The sequence below is a fragment of the Crassostrea angulata genome, chromosome 1 (assembly GCF_025612915.1).
Source record: "Crassostrea angulata isolate pt1a10 chromosome 1, ASM2561291v2, whole genome shotgun sequence".
Taxonomy (NCBI): domain Eukaryota; kingdom Metazoa; phylum Mollusca; class Bivalvia; order Ostreida; family Ostreidae; genus Magallana; species Magallana angulata.
The window spans coordinates 19,534,801-19,554,571 of NC_069111.1; the positions used below are offsets into that span (position 1 = coordinate 19,534,801).

The 19,771-nt window shown below is 33.7% G+C and overlaps 1 protein-coding gene across 1 annotated transcript; it reads right to left on the reverse strand.

The window, feature by feature from the left end:
• Positions 1-2,083: 2,083 nt before the first annotated feature.
• On the reverse strand, positions 2,084-3,301 carry LOC128170771 (natterin-3-like). Its single transcript, XM_052836544.1, has 2 exons — positions 3,117-3,301; positions 2,084-2,667 (listed from the first exon to the last, which is right to left on the reverse strand). The coding sequence occupies exon 2, from the start codon at positions 2,656-2,658 to the stop codon at positions 2,227-2,229; it is 432 nt and encodes a 143-aa protein (XP_052692504.1). The 5' UTR covers positions 2,659-2,667; positions 3,117-3,301; the 3' UTR covers positions 2,084-2,226.
• Positions 3,302-19,771: the final 16,470 nt, after the last annotated feature.

A 19,771-nucleotide genomic window follows, 5' to 3' on the forward strand; every position in this document is an offset into this window, starting at 1 on the left:
CAGTGTCGTCTGCATATAGAAGTACAAGCAGTTTTATATATTACATAATTCATTTTCTATTGATGTGGTAAAACTTTGCAGACCAGCAATATTTTTTTCAACAAGATAATTTTCTAAATCATTTATGTACAATGAAAACAAAAATGGTGACAAATTTTCTCCTTGGCGGACTCCAACATTAAAAGAAAAAAGTCAGACACCGTGCCATTCATCTTGATGAGTGATTTAATACCTATATACATATTAGTAATATGTTTAAAATATTTACCATTAATACCATAATTTAAGAGCTTGTACCATAAACCATTTCTCCAAACTGTGTCAAACGCCTGTTTGAAATCTATAAAATGGCAGAACAGTTTTTTCTTACACTTCATCAACGTATTGGATAAAAATTGTAAAGTGAGAATGTGGTCTAAAGTAGAAAAACCTTTCCTGAAACCCGCTTGGTTATTATAGATCAGTTCTATCTTTTCCGAATACAATTCTAAACGCTTACTAAAAATGGACGTGAATAATTAACCCAAACAGCTTAGTAACGTGATGGACCGGTAGTTTTCAGGAGAAGTGGGATCACCTTTGTTCTTATATACTAGACTTTGACCCGTCCGTGCACAGGTTGACATTGCATATCGGACATTTAGGAAATAGGTATATCGACACACCTTATTATTGACATTTACATAACAAAGCTATCAGCCTACAATAATGCTATTAATTTCACTACACTTTCCTTAGTTTGAATAATCTAACTGTGTCTCGGGAAAGGCTTTCACCACAGTTATAATGCCTCCCTTATACCCGTAATGTAGCAGAAAATTGAAGAATCGCTCCGGAACGATTTTGGAGAAAGATAATGAAGTTGCCTTGAAAATAACAGTCAAATTCATCACAACAAACCTTTTTGAGACTGCAAATACCTTTCAACTAAAAGTTTTAATCCATAGAATGGAAGAATTCAACACCTTTTCACCAACATACACGCAATTTCTTTGTAAAACTGGGTCCGTAGGACATTATTTTTTACGATAAAACATATTCTATCTTCACACTCATAACAAATATAATGTAACTTTTTTGCATGTAATCAAATATTTTTTGTCATCACGAAGACAAAAGTAAGTACTTAGTTGAAATGTTTATTGTTATTTTCTACTTTCTCTCATAAGAAATCATAAATATATATGAACAGACTATAAAGCAAAAGTCCAATGAAAATTTACCCGTATTTGTATTATCATTTCTGAGTTTATTCATGCAGATGTGATATTTTGGAAACATAAACTAAAGATCCCGTTAGCGTGAATGTATTGCACAAGCGCAAGATTGTAAAATCCAAAAAATCCAGGTGATTTCCGGGATTTTTTAAGGAGTTTTCGTTGATTATTAATTAGCGAAGCTTAACTGAGAAAAAATAAAATCAAACTGGTAATCTTCAAGTACCATTGATGTTTAAAATATATAAAACAAAAGACAGTATTTTTCCGATTTCTCGGTATTAAAGACCAAAAATTCGAGTCTAGTATTTTAATATAGTAGTATAGATAGGTTTAATAATACTAACTAGCCATTCCTCTGGTACCAGCCCACTATCAAATACAACAATAAAAAACAACTTATAAATTGTTAGGAATGTATTCAAAGTAGAGGCAATGTGCTCATTAACAATATTATCATAGCTTGGAGAGATTTTACCATTTTTTAGTTTCTTTATAGCGTCGTTTATTTCCGACTCGTTAATTTCGCAGTTCAGTAATTCGTTAGAGCTTCCATCTACCTGAGGTTCGTGAAAAGTAACGCTATCAGAGGACAGATTACCTTCATTTATATTTTTAATGAAATCAAACATATCTTTGGTATTTACCGGGCTCTTAGAATCCCTTTTTGAAGAGTTCAGGATATTCCAAAAATATTTTGTATTTGTTGATTGCAATTGCATAAGTTTACGTATTTTATGTTTTTACAGCATTATTCATGTGCAGTGTATCTCGGTACAATTAAATGGCCTCAAAAACGTTTGGCCGCGAGGAAGGGTACCCAAATGGTCCCACTAAATGCTAAAAGAACAATAACCAAACTACAATGGTGCAAAATCAGAAATTTATTAGAGAAAGAACTTATTTCACAGCGTTGAAATATTTCATTAAAAATAAAGAATAACAGTAAAATGCGATAAGAGTTCACTTAGTTTTGCGTTCAAGTTATTTTGCTCGTCATCTCCTCCAACTAAATGACTTTATACAGAGCTTCGTATTCCTTTGATTGGTGTTCTTTACCGGCGAAACCCATGTAGGCAACCTTGAAGCCGGTATGGATCTTGCAAGGAATCAGACTTCCGGAGTAAAGAACCCGTCCTACGTAGATGCCGCTGGCTGTGTCGATGGCGTTACCCGGCACGTCACCATTGGATGCCTGTTGCCAGTCTAAGAACCCCAAGGCGTTGATCGGGTAGACTAGAACCTCGTAATTCTGGATAATATGCTCTTTGCCAGCGAAAGGAATGTGTGCCCCTTCGAGGTGGGTTCCGCATTTTCCGGGGGTCATTTCGCCCGAGACTACAGCCCGGGCAATAAACAAAGCCTTTTTGTTAATATCGTACCCAGCACGTATCGCATTATCTGGGATTGTATTTCCAGTCGTTGATACCCACTCTGCCATCAGGATGCTCTAAATGATGTATAATTCTCACTTAATATTAATAAAGCAGCAGAAATTCGTTCACAAGAAACATCAAGAAATTATGAAAGCTAATACGTCAATAAGTAAATTATGTCAATGCTACATATCTATAACTTGTTTGTTTTTAGATTTATCATTTTTTCTTAAACTTATCTAATTTCCAAATCCCAAATCCTGATTAAATGTTTATATTAATAATAACTGATTTCTTTGTGTTGTCGTCTAAAAGAATAAGATATAATAAGATATTCAATTTAATTTTACCTTCATTGATTAAATTTTTTTTAGTAAATACAATTTTTCAGATGTGATGGCATCTACTCGTGAATGCATTAAGAAAAAAGAGAAAAAACTGGTTAATTCTCGAAAGTTTATCTATGTTTCGTAATGGATTTTGCAATAAGACTAAGTAAACAGTAATTATTAGAATGACTTACCTCAAATTATGTGCAAAAGTACGAAGGTGAAGTTGCGAAGGAGCTTAAGTCAAGCACAACAAAAAAGACGCCTGTCCCTTACAAACAAAAAAGGAACACTATCCTCATTCAGTAAGTCGCCCGAGTTTTAACAAAACAAATGTAACATGTACTTCCTCTGTAAGGGCTGAATCAGCAAGTCGCCTGATTTTTAAGAAAACAAATGCATCATGCACTTTCTCGGTCAGGGCTGAATCAGCAAGTCACCTGACTTTTAACAAACCAAATGCAACATGCACTTCCCCTTTCAAGGACTAGTCAGCCATTCACCTGATTTTTAAGAAAACAAAATATTAATGCATCATGCACTTCCTCGGTCAGGACTGAATCAGTAAGTCGCTCGAATTTTAACAAGAGTCCGGTCGGTGTAAAGAAGAATAATGACGCTTGTAGATGATGACCGGGGGTTATTTTTCGACGTAGAATAATGACCCCACCCCTTTGCTGTAGAATAATTGGATTTTTCTGAAGAAAAAAGACCCAGGAGTTTTTTTCTCATGTTTAAAATGAAGAAAAATGACCCCCGTAGAAAAAATGACCCCTGTTGTAAACAAGAATAGAAATGGTTTACCCTGTATTCAAGATATGTGACATTGCAATTACTTGAATTTCCGTCTGTTCGGCTGATTTTGAAGTTATGAACACCGAACTCGTAAAAAAAAATAGTTGTACATAATTTTGCATATCCGTAGCAAACACACACAAACAGTTTTATTGATTGTCAACAGTTACATCTCTTCTCTCGTCGACTTATGGCGGGAAATGACGCTGCTTTTGTGTAGAAATCTGCTAAACCGTACTTGATACTTTACCATGAATAATTCTTAACAACATTTTATATAACTTTATTATTTAAAAACCATATTTGATTTACAAAATTTATGCACAGCCTGCTGACTTTATTTATAGCGATTTTACAATTGCATCGGCAACAAATTGCCAGGTCTACACGTGTGTGTTTAGAAATCTGTACAGATATTGCTACTGTTGCAAAGCCATTCCGTAATTAAAAAAAAAGAAAACAGAAGAAAAACAAATTCATACACAATGAGTAATTAACATTCTCTCTCAGAGGATATTGTGTGATAATTGACGAACAATAATCATGAAAGAATATTTGTTAAAATCAAAGTACTGAAGTACTGACGGGAGTTGATTTTATCGATTATTATCTATCTTAAAATCAACGATATGTTATTTTGCTTGGCAAGTAGTTTATAATCTATACTATGGATTCTCGGACTTTTCCGACAGGAATTTCGAGAAAACCTCTTATGAATCATGTTGTGTAATATTTAAAAATAGAATTTATTTCATCAAACTATCTATCGGTATTCGAAATATTCCAAACAGTGTATGGATCCAACCAATAATGAACTCTAGTCTCGTTCAACCAGGTGCTCGGCTGTCTCCGTTAATCTCCGACAAGTAAGAGATACCAGGTCACGTGATAGCTCGATGATGCGACCTCTAAATATAGACTGACTCTCTGGTTGTCGGAGATGTACGGAGACAGCCGATTATTTAACTCTGGCGTAGGAATACATACGACAGCAAAAAACTTCAAAATTGTTCGTACTATTTAAAATCTGACTATTTCTTAGGTATTTAGAAATAGGTTTCCTTTAAAAAAAAGTGCTTCAGCGTACATTACATCGAATTTATCGATTATTTTCCAAGAACTAACTCTTGTCAGCGGTGATGATTTGTGCTTAGGTCCAAACACTGTTTCAGTTTCGGTTTGCCAGAGTAACTGCATAGGAGAGTTGATTAAAATCAACTCCCAATGATATAAGCAATATTTATTAGTGAATTAAGTGTCAATATTTCGTGAAAAAGACTAAGGAAGCAGATAACTAAGGAATGTGAATACTTCTTTTTTAAATTTCTGGGAGAAAGTGATTTTTGACAAAAAATAATTTGACGTTAATTTTGTTTTTTTTTTCTACGTAATACATATACATCGATGTTCTAAACATTTGTTGTATTGTTGAAATTGTGATCATGAATGGACTTTCTTTAGAGTAATTGGTGAAGAGTACTAGTACCTCACATCATAGATATATAATTAACAATAATTGAATATAATAAAAGTGAAAAGCTGTCATTGTGACAGCAAACCCGGTTTTCTTTTTTTGTAAATTGTATCTATAATCCACGTCAACCCTGAATTGATAAACACTACCTATCGTATCCAGAGAAATAGAGTATCTTATATGCAATATTTTGCCCAAAAATGACTAAGTGTTAAAGCTGGTATTTTTTCATTGATAATCAGAAATCAAAATCCGAGTAATATGCACGCCTCTGATATATGTACAATTGATCTGCAAAAGAACAATTTCCTATCTTTAAAACTGTAGGGGTACTCTTATGGCGCCCACCCGCCCGCCCGCAAATCCACCCGCAATTTTCACAATTTCAATCACCAGATTTTTTCGTTGCAAAGCCTGGTTAAAAAGAGATTATTTCTAAAAGCGTTGAGGGGTTTATACCCCCTAGCTTGACTTTGATCACACGAACTTTCTAGTATCTATTTATAACAAGCGTCTGAGGTATCATATCTAAATGTGTATGTTCAACTCACTAAAACTTTGTCATTTTTTTTCAAAGTTTGCACAACAATATTGTAGTGAATGGTGGGCCGTTGTCTCCCTTTTTCTTTATGTACATCAACCGAATTACAGCGCAGTGCAGGAGACCTATAGGGCTAGTATTTCCAGGTCTCAAAGGGCTGTACAGGTATACCCAGGTGGTTCCGAGGGGTTTATATCTCCCTTGATTATGATCACTAGACGTATTTTTATTTCTTATCTAGCCGATCTTTAGCACCTCCGAAATTGTCAATGCTCCTACAAATTATTGATGCATTAATCATCTTGATATTAATTAAAGTATGCCGATGATAAAGTAAAATATATTTTCTGTTCGAGTACTCTCAGTGCTTTGATGATTTTCCTTATTGGCCGTTAGCGTAATGGCTGCGAACTTCGGCATGGTTATAATGCCTAACAATGGAGTGAACTTTTCATAATTTTGGTTTCATCATTAAAGGAAGTGAACATGAAAAAATTATCAAGGGCTCAAATGTGTCTGTTTGATGTGTATAGTGATATCTGAAAAACGTTTAGACACAGCTTTCCTCAGTAAGAAGATATCACTTAAAATAAGTAATGTATGTACGCCGGTTCTGTTTATGCTGTCAGAAGAATAACAGACCTAAGGCACTTTTTAAAAACCAGGATGCTGATCAATGCACCTTGTGTGCTCATTTATGTTGCACACACAATGTTCAAACTCATAAACAAGAAATTCCCGAGTGCAAGAAAAAATAGGTCACAATAATACTGATCCATTGACATTCCATTCTAGTTACATGTCACATTAACTGCTGGTGGGAATGTATGGGCAGCGGAAAGGGCATCAACGATAAACTAAATTCAGCAATCTAAAATAATATTATCATGCAATGACCGTAAGTGCAAAACCAACAGTCTTCTTTGCAAAATAAATGTACATAAAATCAACCAAAGATATTTAAATACAAATCAAACACAAAAAGTAAAACCAACAGACATAAATGTAAAACGGACATACATTAACATGAAACAAGCGGACGCACAAATAAACGCCAGGTGGCGTTTTTTGGGAAGCAATATGCGTCATTGATTAATGGAACCCGGGATGGTTTGCACCTATTCTGTTTCTCCCTGAGATGTTTCGCACCTTGATGTTTCGCACCTGCCTCGGAGCAAAACATTCGACTGTATTATAATGTAATGTATTATTATGCCTTCTGTCGGTTTGTCACTATTACATTCAATACTCATCTTTTTTCGCATAGTATCAAAGGAGTTATATAGACGACTTTTTTCAGTTATTTCCCCTAGTAGAATTTCATCCCGATAGGTGTCGCGGAAAACAGCCGCCATTGTCACAAATCCTAATTCGTCCGAACAAATCCTAATTCGTCCGAACAAATCCTAATTCGTCCGAACAAATCCTAATTCGTCCGAACAAATAGCTATTGCGGCCGAACAAATAACTTATTTGTCCGAACAAATCCTAGTTCGTCCGAACAAATCCTAATACGTCTAAACAAATAACTTATTTGTCAGAACAAATAGCTTATTCGTCCGAACAAATAACTTATTTGTCCTAACAAATTGCTAATTCGTCCGAACAAATCCTTATTCGTTCAAACAAATAATTTATTTGTCCGAACGAATCCTAATTCGTCCGAACAAATCCTAATTCGTCCGAACAAATAGCTAATTCGTCCGAATTTTTTTTTCATCTGGCCCTTCCACGCCGCCGTAATTTAGATATCTTTTCACGACAAAAATAATCAATACGTCGTCTTGATACAGATAGCTTTCCTTGTACGGATTTTCTATTAAAATCAGGTTCGCTCGATTCATCTAAATCACAGTACAAAATGCACTCCAGGTCAATTATGACTGTAACTTAAGATAATTTGTTTGCACACACCGTTGCAGTTATGAGACCACATCTTTTTTTTTTAAATAATGTATGCTTATATTTACGTTTTTAAAATTTATTTCCTTCCCGCAAATATCATTTGTTTTTAAAAAGCTCCGACTTATTCAACGATTATTGCGAAATTAACGGAAGAGCCATTGGAACAGCCGAATTATGCTGACAAAAATAGTGCACGGCGTTTTAAGGTAGTCCTATACTCGGCACTAAATGGGCTCAATCATTAAAAGCTTAGCTTTAAATGATAAATATACATTCTAGCAATACATATACAAAAGAAAATATGTATATTTACATGCTTGTTTGTTTGTTATCAACTTTCAGACGGGTACACCCCCTTGCGAAATTTATTGACAATTATGAAATTTGCCAGACGTCCGTTTTTCCTAAAATTAATTACCAACTTTGGGAAAATTAGAACTGAACATACAAAATAGAGTATAAATATTTATTTAAGCCATATCTTATCAATAATTTTGCGCAATTTTTGTAAGTAAGTACGCTTTATGGACCTGATGTATCAAAATAGAATACAAAAAATGCAATGCTAGTATCGCGTTTGGTAATTTTTTTACTATTTTACTATTTGACTCAAACTTAAATTCATGGTGTTTATTCTACAGATTGACATCTTAAAAAAAAGATTTGGTAAAATAAATTATATGTTGACGGAATACTTTTCACGCTATAAGCTCTAAACCAAGTAGACCCTGACGAAAAAACTCGTAAAAATCACATTTTGCTACAGTTTTCTGCACAGATCTGTCAACAATGTTAGATATCATTTAAACATTAATTAATTGACGATTGATTAAATTCGAAATAGCCTCTGTCTCTAAATTTAAACCGGTTTTAGTACAAGAAAAAGAAAAATTCGGGGGGGGGGGGGGTCAAAGCAAAGAAGATATAAGCATACCTGAGATCCTGGTTAATCAGAAACTTCGTTTTTCATTTTTCTTTAACAGAATCGAGTTTCTCAACATTAATCATTTCTATCTCTCAGAGAATACATATATTAGAGGGCGAAGCCCTCTCACGGGCCCGAAGGGCCCGTGAGAGCGAAGCTCTCCCTATAGACAACACGTGTACATATGTCTAAAAATAGAAATTACACTCTAAACCTATGAAGTTGAAAAACTTTTCCAAGATGGAGGAAAAAAGAATAACTTCACGCGCAGTGACATCACCGGAATCCATGTTGAATTCGAATCTCGTACTAACTTCACGTTTGGTGATGTAATGTATTATTATGCTTTGTTTAATGAGTGATAAATACATTCAAACTTACCTAGTGTGTTCTTGAAAAATTAATTCCTAATTAAGAAAACAAATTTTCGTTTCCTACAACTTTCAACAGTTGCATAAGATCCGATCAAATGAATTTCAGGACATCTGATTTGACAAAAAGCATGTCTCAACAGTGAAGCAGTTTTAATTCATTGTTATTAAATATAACATCATGTATTTGAATTAAATTTGCTTTCTGATTACTATTTTAAAACACCAAATACAATTTTTCTCCAAATTTCAATTTGAAAATTCGTTTTTAGTTTTCATCTCAAATCGTAGCCTAACATACTCATACCCAGGTCATTTCGTACCAAGAATTCAAATTAATTATCAAAATCAAAAAAAAAGTGAAGTTACGACCAATAACTATTTCAATATAAAACAAAAGATAATCAAAATTTAATTTTGTAGACATCCTAATCTTTGACAGACACACTGTAAAATATTTCCCCATTCTTATTCACCCCCCCCCCCAAATGTGTAAACTATTTGTATATGATTAAAAATACAATAAATGTTCAAAGTACTCACAAACCGCCATAAAAATAAAGCAAATAGGGAAATCATTTGGAGTAATATGCATTATAAATACTTAAAATTATTTATAATAGAGAGTACTGATCTGCATTCACAATCACAATTTATATGCATTGAACACTAAATGTAAGACATTTGTCAGCCAAAATCAGATTAAATTATACAGCCCGGTATGTACAATATACATGAAGGTCATCATTTGCACCTTATGATGTGAATTAGCTAGGGTACTATCTCAATTCTCTAGTTTTAATGCACAAATCAATCATTGAATGTTTAATAATTCAGTGTTTGGGTGACAAATTTTAGTGAAATTAGGGACCAAAAATAATCTTAATATCTGTCCATACAAGTGAAATATTCTCAAGATAAATTGATTTTCTTATTTTTTTTTTAAAAATACGTTATTACTCTTTAATTCATGTTTTATGCATACATTTAAAATAAGGGAGTAAAAAGTTAAAATACTTCAAGCTGAGAAATTATCCAGAGATCTGCGATGTAGACACTACATGTAGCTGCAGCCAGGTATTATCCAATATATGTATAATTACTTCAGACTAGTCAATAAGACATCAAAATAATACACAAGTATAATGATAGAATCAAAATAACAACAACAACAAAAATGCAGCTAAAATCTGTCCCAAGATTTTTTGCTTCATTATTAGTTATTCATAAATACCTTCGCTAGCCAAGGGTGTGTGATCTGCAGGAGCGGCGCGGATCAGAAACCCTTGGCTTACAAAGATGAAATATTTCAGTGTTTAAACAATATTTATTTACATACTGGTTCAGAATGAATATTTGTTTACAGGTTTTTATATTTGAATACCCCACTCTCTCTCTCTCTCGCTCTCTCTCTCTCTCTCTCTCTCTCTCTCTCTCTCTCTCTCTCTCTCTCTCTCTCTCTGACTTGTTCGGCTAAAAAAAGCGGCTGTTGAAATAAAAATCTATAAATATTTATATTAAGCAATTAATATAAAATAAGATTTGGATGATAGCATTTGAAAATTGTGTGAGGTGTTCCAAGAAACTTCCAAATGAAAAAAAAGATAATCAAAATCTCCATAAGAAGTTAGTTTTTCGTTCCTGTGAAAAAAAGCGATAAAGTTTTAATTAATGAAGGATGTACTTTTTGTTTAGCTGAGTATGTTTCCATAAAAATTGTCAACATGTGATGGAAACAATAGCTTGGGACAGACTATAGTCTATAGCATATCAGGGCTTGTATATGAAATGACAAACCAGAGATAATGAAAGGGCATATCTAGCCTCATTGATATTGGCTTCGCCCTCCAAACTGTTACACCGTAAAACATATTACCATTCTATTATTGCCATTGTTTACAACAGCGATGTAGAGCAAAATCAATACCGGGTATCAAAAACGCTTTGTAAAAGTCGAACCAACATTGTAAAATCTGTATTATGACGTAGTGCGATATCGGACGACTTTAAATTCTAATAACACAATTTTTTTTTTACTTTCTGTGATTTAATGAATTTACTTTTGGTACACTAAGAAATTAATCAATTGAATTCAATGAACCGTCAAAATTTATTTACATTAATGAAATATTAATCAGTATAAGTATAATATCAGGTCGTGATCCGGTTTGAAGTCGCGAGAAGAGTCTTCTTCGAGGAAAACTGAAGGAATACTGAATGTATTCATACGCACCAGATTTGGTGAATGGGTCTTATGTGTTATGCGTAAATATCACTCAAATCAACCAATGCAATTTAATAGAGGGAAAGAAAGTGAATGCAAATATTGGTTCTTGACCCCGAGGGGTTCTGAAAGCCAAGGAAGAAGTTAAATTGTCCCGGCATATAGATCTTTGTGGTTGCTATTAATAGCAATTAAGAGAGCTCGATGGTCGCGGCCATTTTTAGACTGTGTTGATCTCCTTCAGAAGAAGAGCTTTTTATAAAAATATACGAAAATACCCACAATTAAAAGGTAAAATAAATGGATTTTTTCTTTACTAAACAATAGTTTATGGAAAAATCGATCATATTTAAAAACATGACGTTGATCTGATGGTTAAATTTTTGACCATCCAACTTCGTTACCATTTTCCTCATATTGGCTGCACTCGGGTTGACAATCGACCTCGCTGCAATTTGGGCATCAAGATATTTCTTTTGGTCAGAGGTGATATGTCGCTTTTGTGTATCGCTTTTTGGGTCTCTAACATCATCATTTTCTATGGATAACTGGAGAGAAATCCAACAGAAATGAAGTAATTCGTAACAGAGGTAGCCTACAAAGGTTTTTTTTCCAATTTTTTTAAAACTGTAATGTATAAACTACATGTTAAACAAAGCGCAAATATCAAATGATAATTCATACACAACATTTTTCATCTTAGACAACAAAAATTCACCAGTTATTAAATTTAAAAAACTGTGCAAAACATTCATACCCATATATTACAAAAATAATTTACCTCAAGGTTGAGACTGCGCAAACACTGCACCAAGGTTTCCCTTTTCTCATGATTCCCATCCGACGCTTTCAAGGACATATCACAACAAATTAACAAGTAATCATGCATGAACTTCATTGTAAAGTGGAGGCTACATGCAATTCACCGGAATCTCTTAGTTTCTGTGGCATTTATCTTTAAATAGAGGCCTGCCCGAAGCAAAATATCGACGTTTAGGTGGATCTCGTCGATATAAGACATCAGATATCGATGTAAAATATGTTTTGAACTCTCTCGCCATGCAATATCTGGCGACAATATATATAAATATCACCTCTCTCTCTGTCATCTCTCTCTTATCTCAGTCTCTCTCTCTTATCTCTCTATTATCTCTCTCTCTCTCTCTCTCTCTCTCTCTCTCTCTCTCTCTCTCTCTCTCTCTCTCTCTCTCTCTCTCTCTCTAATGGTGACATAGTGTGCAGGTGTTAGCCATGCAATATCTGGCGACAATATATATATATATATATATATATATATATATATATATATATATATATATATATATATATATATGATGCACTTTAAAGCTTCTTTAGTGGTGTTAGTTGTAATGCTAGATTTTTTTTCTTTGTTTTTACCCTTTTTACCTATGTAATTCATTTCTTTTGTCCTGAAGAAGGGACTGGTTGTCGCGACATTTTGACAAGATCAATTGTTCGTGTCGTTAGCCATTTTTGGTGCTTTATATATTCAGTTTATTGGCGTAGTATCTAAATATTGTTCAATATATTGCCAGTAATAAAATGTATCGCTAGCGCATTAATAGTCATAAAATGGCACAAAAACATTGTTAAAAGCAATGAGAAACAGGTAAGAGAGAGTGAGAACCGCTTTGAGTGTCTTCAATACTGCTTTTAAAAACATATTCTAACAAAAGTATTGAAATAAATTGAAAAATTAATGTGTACTTTTTCTTCGTTTCTTCGTTTCTTCTTTGCCTTGTTTATCTCTGAACCATCAGAGAGTGAAATTGTGTTTCATCTCTGAACCATCAGAGAGTGAAATTGTGTTTCATTTGTTTGTTGATGCATAATTTGCACATTTACTCCAATTATGAAGGAAGGGGGTAAGGGATGCATATCATTAAAAATTACAGTGAAAGATCTGGCTGCTAAACTGTAGCTCCACGGGAAATTCGGGCGGATAAAATCCATACACTTTTCCGTTTCCGCACTGTGCTATCAGAGAAATACTAAAGTTTTATTGACAAAATGATTACATGTACATCACATTCAAAGATGATGATTTCCCACATAAATTTCATCTCATTTGTAAGTTATTATACGTGTCCCTTTTCCCTTTCTTGTGTTTTCACACAATGCTGAATCTCAGAAGTGATAGTGAAACAACAAATACTTTGTATCATGTGGTTTTAGAGAAACTTGCTTACCTAAAGACTCTATGCTGTTAATTAAGTAATCATTCTCTGAGTATTATGGGGTGATAATTTCGGTCGGAACGTGATCAAATCCAATAAAGCCCCAAGGACTTTAAGATAGATCTGATCACGCCCCGACCGAAAGTATCACCTCATAACATTCAAAGAATGATTCCTTATTAGTTATATATTTATAAAAGTTTAAGCCATGATTGTACGATTAAATACTTAAATATAAATAAGCAAATCCTGCCGGCGCCTCAATTTGGCGTCTTTTGAAGTTTAGGGTTTTATATACAAAATCGATCCGTAGTGTTATCACAGGCAAAGACACTGGGAAATGCAAATATTTTACTTTATTATATTTGAGTGAGTCAAACTATCATCATGTTTAAAAGCTCTTTCACATTACTTAAATGTTACCAGGTATAGAGATATCCATTTTTGGCATTTTCTTACCTCTAGGAAAACAATGAATTCCAATTGTTCCAAATAATAACAACAAACACACCTGTAAAGATCATATTACCGCATGTAATTTGATTTGTTCATATTCTACAAACAAAAATAACTTATTCGTCCGAACAAATCCTAATTCGTCCGAACAAATATCTTATTCGTCCGAACAAATCCTAATTCGTCCGAACAAATACATCTAGCTATTTCGTCGGAACAAATCCTCATTCTTCCGAACAAATAACTTATTTGTCCGAACAAATAGCTTATTCGTCCCAACAAATCCTAATCCTCATTCGTCTGAACAAATCCTAATTCGTCCGAACAAATCCTAATTCGTCCGAACAAATAGCTAATTCGTCAGAGCAAATAACTTATTCGTCCGAACAAATCATAATTCGTCCGAACAAATAACTTATTTGTCCGAACAAATCCTAGTTCGTCCGAACAAATCCTAATACGTCCGAACAAATAACTTATTTGTCCGAACAAATAGCTAATTCGTCCGAACGAATAAGATTAATTTTTTTTATCTGGCCCTTCCACGACGCCGTAATTTAGATATCTTTTCACGACAAAGATAATCAATACGTCGTCTTGATACAGATAGCTTTCCTTGTACGGATTTTCTATTAAAATCAGGTTCGCTCGATTCATCTAAATCACAGTACAAAATGCACTGCGGGTCAATTATGACTGTAACTTAATTTTGGACTCTACTGTTACAGTACTCCATATTTTTTAAAAACATTATTACAATGTATCAAGAACACATAATTAAGGTGATTGATTCAATTAACAATTGACACTATTTGAACTCGACGTAATTACAACAAAGACAGCGTGCTATGTCTCAGAAACTGTGAATCTCTTTATACAACACCTTCCAGTTTTCGTTGTGTTTTGCTATTATTTTTTGTTGTGTTTGTTTGTTTGGGGGGTTTTTTCGGGGGTTTTTTTGTGCATCTTTATCTTTCATTTTTAGTACTTCAAAATGTCAATGAAGTGAGTTTATCATTATACCTATGAATTTTTTACTCAGTTTACTTTATGCCGCCATATCACGTCATTATTTACCCATTGTTCTAATATATTTATACATGTATTTATTATTTAGTAAAATTGTCGATATCAAGTTTGGAATACGGCGACCAGTCTCGGTCATATCCGACTCACTAAGAGTCTGAGTTCCGAGGTCAATACTAGTCATGTCCGACTCTGTTAAAAAATGTCTGATTATTCATCATGTAAACTGTTGCCATCGTTAAGACTCGTCCGATATCATCACTTGAATTACATTTTTATGAAACTTCTCGGGTACGACACATGCATGAACCCTTTGTTTGCCCTTGGCGCGCCTCAGCCTTATACCTTGAACCCTTTGCCCAACCTTCCCCAAAACAGTTAGTTAGATGTCGTTCCATATACACATTCTCTTGTAAACCTCTTATATATATATGCGGTCATACTTAATAATGATGGTTTTTTTTACAGTTCAGTTCATTTATTCGCTCAAAACCATTTCAAACATATGGTACATGAGGACAAAAAATAACATTAAAATATACATATAAATTATAAATTGGTCAGAGGTAAACATACATAAATATAAGGGTTAGAGAGTTATGAAAAGTTATGCAAATGAAATTCATGGAGGAAAGACTACCTCGCATATCTTTGTTATAAATATACACAATTTTCTCAACAATTTCATATTACATGTTGTCATAAGATACGAAAATTTTAACAGATTTGGTCTACCCGAACATTTTTGTCTATAAACTTGTTCTGGACTTGTGATATTGCATCACATTCTAAAATATAATGAAATTCATCGGCTATACGTTTTGTGTTACAGAGAGGACAAAATCTTTCATTTAATGGGATACCCTCCCATCTTCCCAGTTCAACTGGTAGATGTTGATTTGAAGTACGAAATTTACCAAGAATTTTTCTGAATTTAAGGGGTAAAATATCTAAATATTTTTCACATCCAAAATTTGTTTAAAAGATTTTATGTATTACTCCTTTTGATGAATTATTTATATCAGCATGCCACTTTTTAATAAATTTATCTTGCCGTTAAAACCCATTTTTGGTTAACAGTATTTAAAAACTGACTATGCCAAACATTTGATAAACCACATGAGTTAAAAACATGACGAATGCAATCAATCCAAGGGTTAGTGCTGGTTGTATTTTCAGTCTGATTTAACAAGTACCGGTGTTGTATAGCAGATTTTCCCCCATAGTAGCTTTTCCCCCCGGAAAACCTACTATATAGTAGCCTTTCTCCCCGGGGGGAAGAGCTACTATATAGTAGCTTTTCCCCCATAGTAGGGTTTCTCCCTCACGTTTTTTGGTTCTGGCCCCGAGGTTATAAAACTTTTTTCATACTCGAACTCATACTCATACTCCGTACTCCGAGTATGTGCTCCACTGAGTACGACTTTAAAAACCGAGGTTATAAAAGTTTTGGAGTACGTTCTCCGCTGAGTACTATTTGGAGTATGCTCCAAAAGCCGATCGATGAAATTTTACGTCTCTGGAGAAAGACAGAGAACAGTAATTCATGTAAATAGTCCTGGCATGTAGGCAAACTGTACATATATTCAGATTGATTATTTATCAACAAAATGTAACACATTATTTACATGTACATATTACCTTCTTCATCTGCAAGCATGGAGATGTGTCTGCATCTATAACTTATGAATTTTTTAGCAACAAAGACGATAAATCCAGTGTAATTGGTAAAATTATCAACAAATTGTGTTTATGTCAAATCTCTCTCTCTCTCTCTCTCTCTCTCTCTCTCTCTCTCTCTCTCTCTCTCTCATGAGACTCAGATAGTGATTCATGCATGTGATGATTAAGTATAATTATGTTGTAAGGAACGATATGAATATAACAGAAAGAAGTAAGAATTTACACGGATATGAAGAGAGTATTTCAACATATAATTTAGTTCGATATATCTTAAGTTTTCCTGCCCCAAAGTGGATATCTCTTAAGATATTAAGTGAGCAGTTCCTGTATTAGGAAAATCAGGGAAGAGTTTAATTAAAAAATAGAAACATATACTTGAGAAAATCACAAAAATACTGAGAAGATCCGTTTATTTTCACACTCAGAAAGTATACACTAAGGAAATTATATGGATATTCCAATTTAATTGCAACATACTATATTTGCCTTAATTCTTGTGAGAAAAAAACATCTATTATCTTGAAGGGTTGGGGTGGGGGTTGGGGTTGGAATTGCATCAATGAACATATGCCAAAAGCCAAGTACACACGTAAAGTTTCTCATTTCAATATTTTTGGGAATGTGCACGACAGTTTAAGAAAATTCACTAATTGAAATATTTTTGAAATTTCCAATATGAGGACCACGTTAAACCGAAACAACGTGTTCAAAGAAACTGTGTACTAAAGTTGCTGTAACCCTTTTTGTGGGGTTTTATTGACGGTTCAAGTTTTTCTCACTTAGTCAAGGCTTGAAAATGTGTGTTTAGAATTTAGACATACACGCACTGTGTCATTTTTAATCTTAAGTAACGTCATTTGATTTTTTGAGCAAGCCTTTTCCTTTTCATCTTTAAAATTCGAAATACATGTGTTAATTTTGATGCATTTGACATAAATATTTGGTTACTTTAGATAAAAAAGGAATAGCTATATGAATTATCTAAATAGTTACTTGCTAATAAAATTAAACAATTGAAGAGATGAATATTCCCACAGCTAAGCTATATAGAAAAAAATCTCTCACATGAAAATGCGAAGAAGCTATTTTAAGTAGTACATGTATTTTCAATCGATTGCATAGAATAACAATAATCCCCTTCAAATCTCTCTCTCTCTCTCTCTCTCTCTCTCTCTCTCTCTCTCTCTCTCTCTCTCATAAATTCTAGCTTTTATCATGCGGGTTATGATTAATTTAAGTGTTATCTTTTTTTTTTCTTTTTTTTTTTACATAAACAAGCTTTTAATTAACTGCAAATTACCCGAATTCTTAAGCAGAATATATACGTCGATCATACTAAATGTTTTTCCATAACTGTGTATTTAAGAATAAACTTTGATGTCATAACACCAAATTTTATTTGTAGAAAGATACTAATATAATACTTAAGACTATGGGGTCACCGGGACCCACCATCCTTATATTCGAGCGTTTATAATCAAATGTTAAACCAAACAATGCATTTCACCTTACGTATACTTAGACATGTCTATGCTCTCGATGTTTTAATTCGAAATAAATAATAAAGATCGTAAGGTAGGTGATGTTCCATGGTAAATTTCTTTAATATTTGGAAAATAAAAATCAAATACTGGTAGATGGTTCGGAATGGATACTCTACCTTCCCGCAGTAAAATTAAAAAGAAGTTGCGGCCTATATTAGACAAAGAACACATCTAGATCTCTGCAGCTACATGTAGTATGCATAGTCACCTAGGAAGCCAAATATGTAGGTCATAATTTTAAAATATTGCCAGTACAAAACTTAAAAATTCGAAATATTATCTTTATGTTTACATCTAACGCCCTTTAACCTGCGTTTTAATTACTTACTGCTGATTCTTGATTACTTTCTATATTTCCAAGTAAGATTGCTTTTTGTTAACTTTCAAAATAGGTTTTTATTATCGATATTTCGAGATAAAAAGAAATGAACCTTGTTCAAAATTACTCTAAATTTCACAGCGTTTTTGACACTACAGAGGAAAGGCAATTTATAAGCCAATATTTTCCACATGCAGACAGTAACTGTTTTATGAAAATTTAAAAAAACAACAACAATCGTATAGATAAACCACAGTAAGTAGGATTGCCCCCCCCCCCCACTCACACACACCAACACCAATTCCTCTTTAAATATTTAGTTCCAGGGGTAGATCCAGAATGTGAAGTTAGAGGGGGCGTCAGTATAAGACAGGGAGTCTGGAGAGGCCGCTTTGTGGCCTCCAGATGGTCCAGGGCAAAGTCCTGTTGGTGACCAAGGGGGCAAAGCCGGCCCCAGAAGCTCCAGGATTCTAGAGATTTTGTAGGGTAAAAAGGAAGTCTTTAAATAGACGTTTGAGATATTTCTTCTCGTAATTACCGGTATACTTAAAGTAATAAAATTATTTACAATTTTTAAAGGTTTGTAGATTTAAGACATACAGTCATCAAATTCCTCTGTCTTGTAGAAATCCAAGAAACATATCCTTTTATTTTTTTCTTTCGAATGACTGTAAATTAATCAGTTTAAAAACCAAGTTCAATGGGACAATGTAAATTAATGAAGTTTTAATAAAAGATAACTATATATACCAGCTTATATCATAATAACAATGGAAGAGTCGTTAAAACACTAGTTAGTATAACCAATTACTTAAAGGTGGGTATATGGGTGACTGGTCATATTTGAACACAAGGACAGCGTAACCAAAATGTTTTTTCCTAGGTTTTTTTTAGATACACCATTGAACACACGCGTTTTCTTCATATTGCACCATTGAAATCAATCTAATGTAGAGAAATCCCCCAAGTTAAAAAAAAAAGATAATTAAGACTCGCAAGTTGTACATTTTCTTTGCCAGAGGGAGTATGATTTAACTTTATTTGGACAATTTTTTTTAGGGCTGTGGGGGGGGGGGACGCCGGGTGCGACCTCCTTTACTTCGCCACTGATTTACCGCTTATTCTATAAAATGTTTCCCTTTCCAAGTTTTGTGGCATGCAACATAAATGATAATCGATTAATAAGTAAGTAATAGAAAGCGTTAGACTTTTATGCATCCCCCTTCCTTTGTAATGTTTAGAACTAACCTACATTTTCACTATAATTAAAAAATGGACCCAGCAAGTACATCTGATTGAAATTTATTAATAACGATACATGTACATTGATTTCTTTGTTTTAAATGATGGGGTGTATGGGTCGTATTTGACAAAAAACAGAATTCTTA

What these genes read in the sequence shown, in the direction of transcription:
- LOC128170771 (XM_052836544.1), bottom strand. Translation starts at nt 2,658, where the DNA reads ATGGCAGAGTGGGTATCAACGACTGGAAATACAATCCCAGATAATGCG.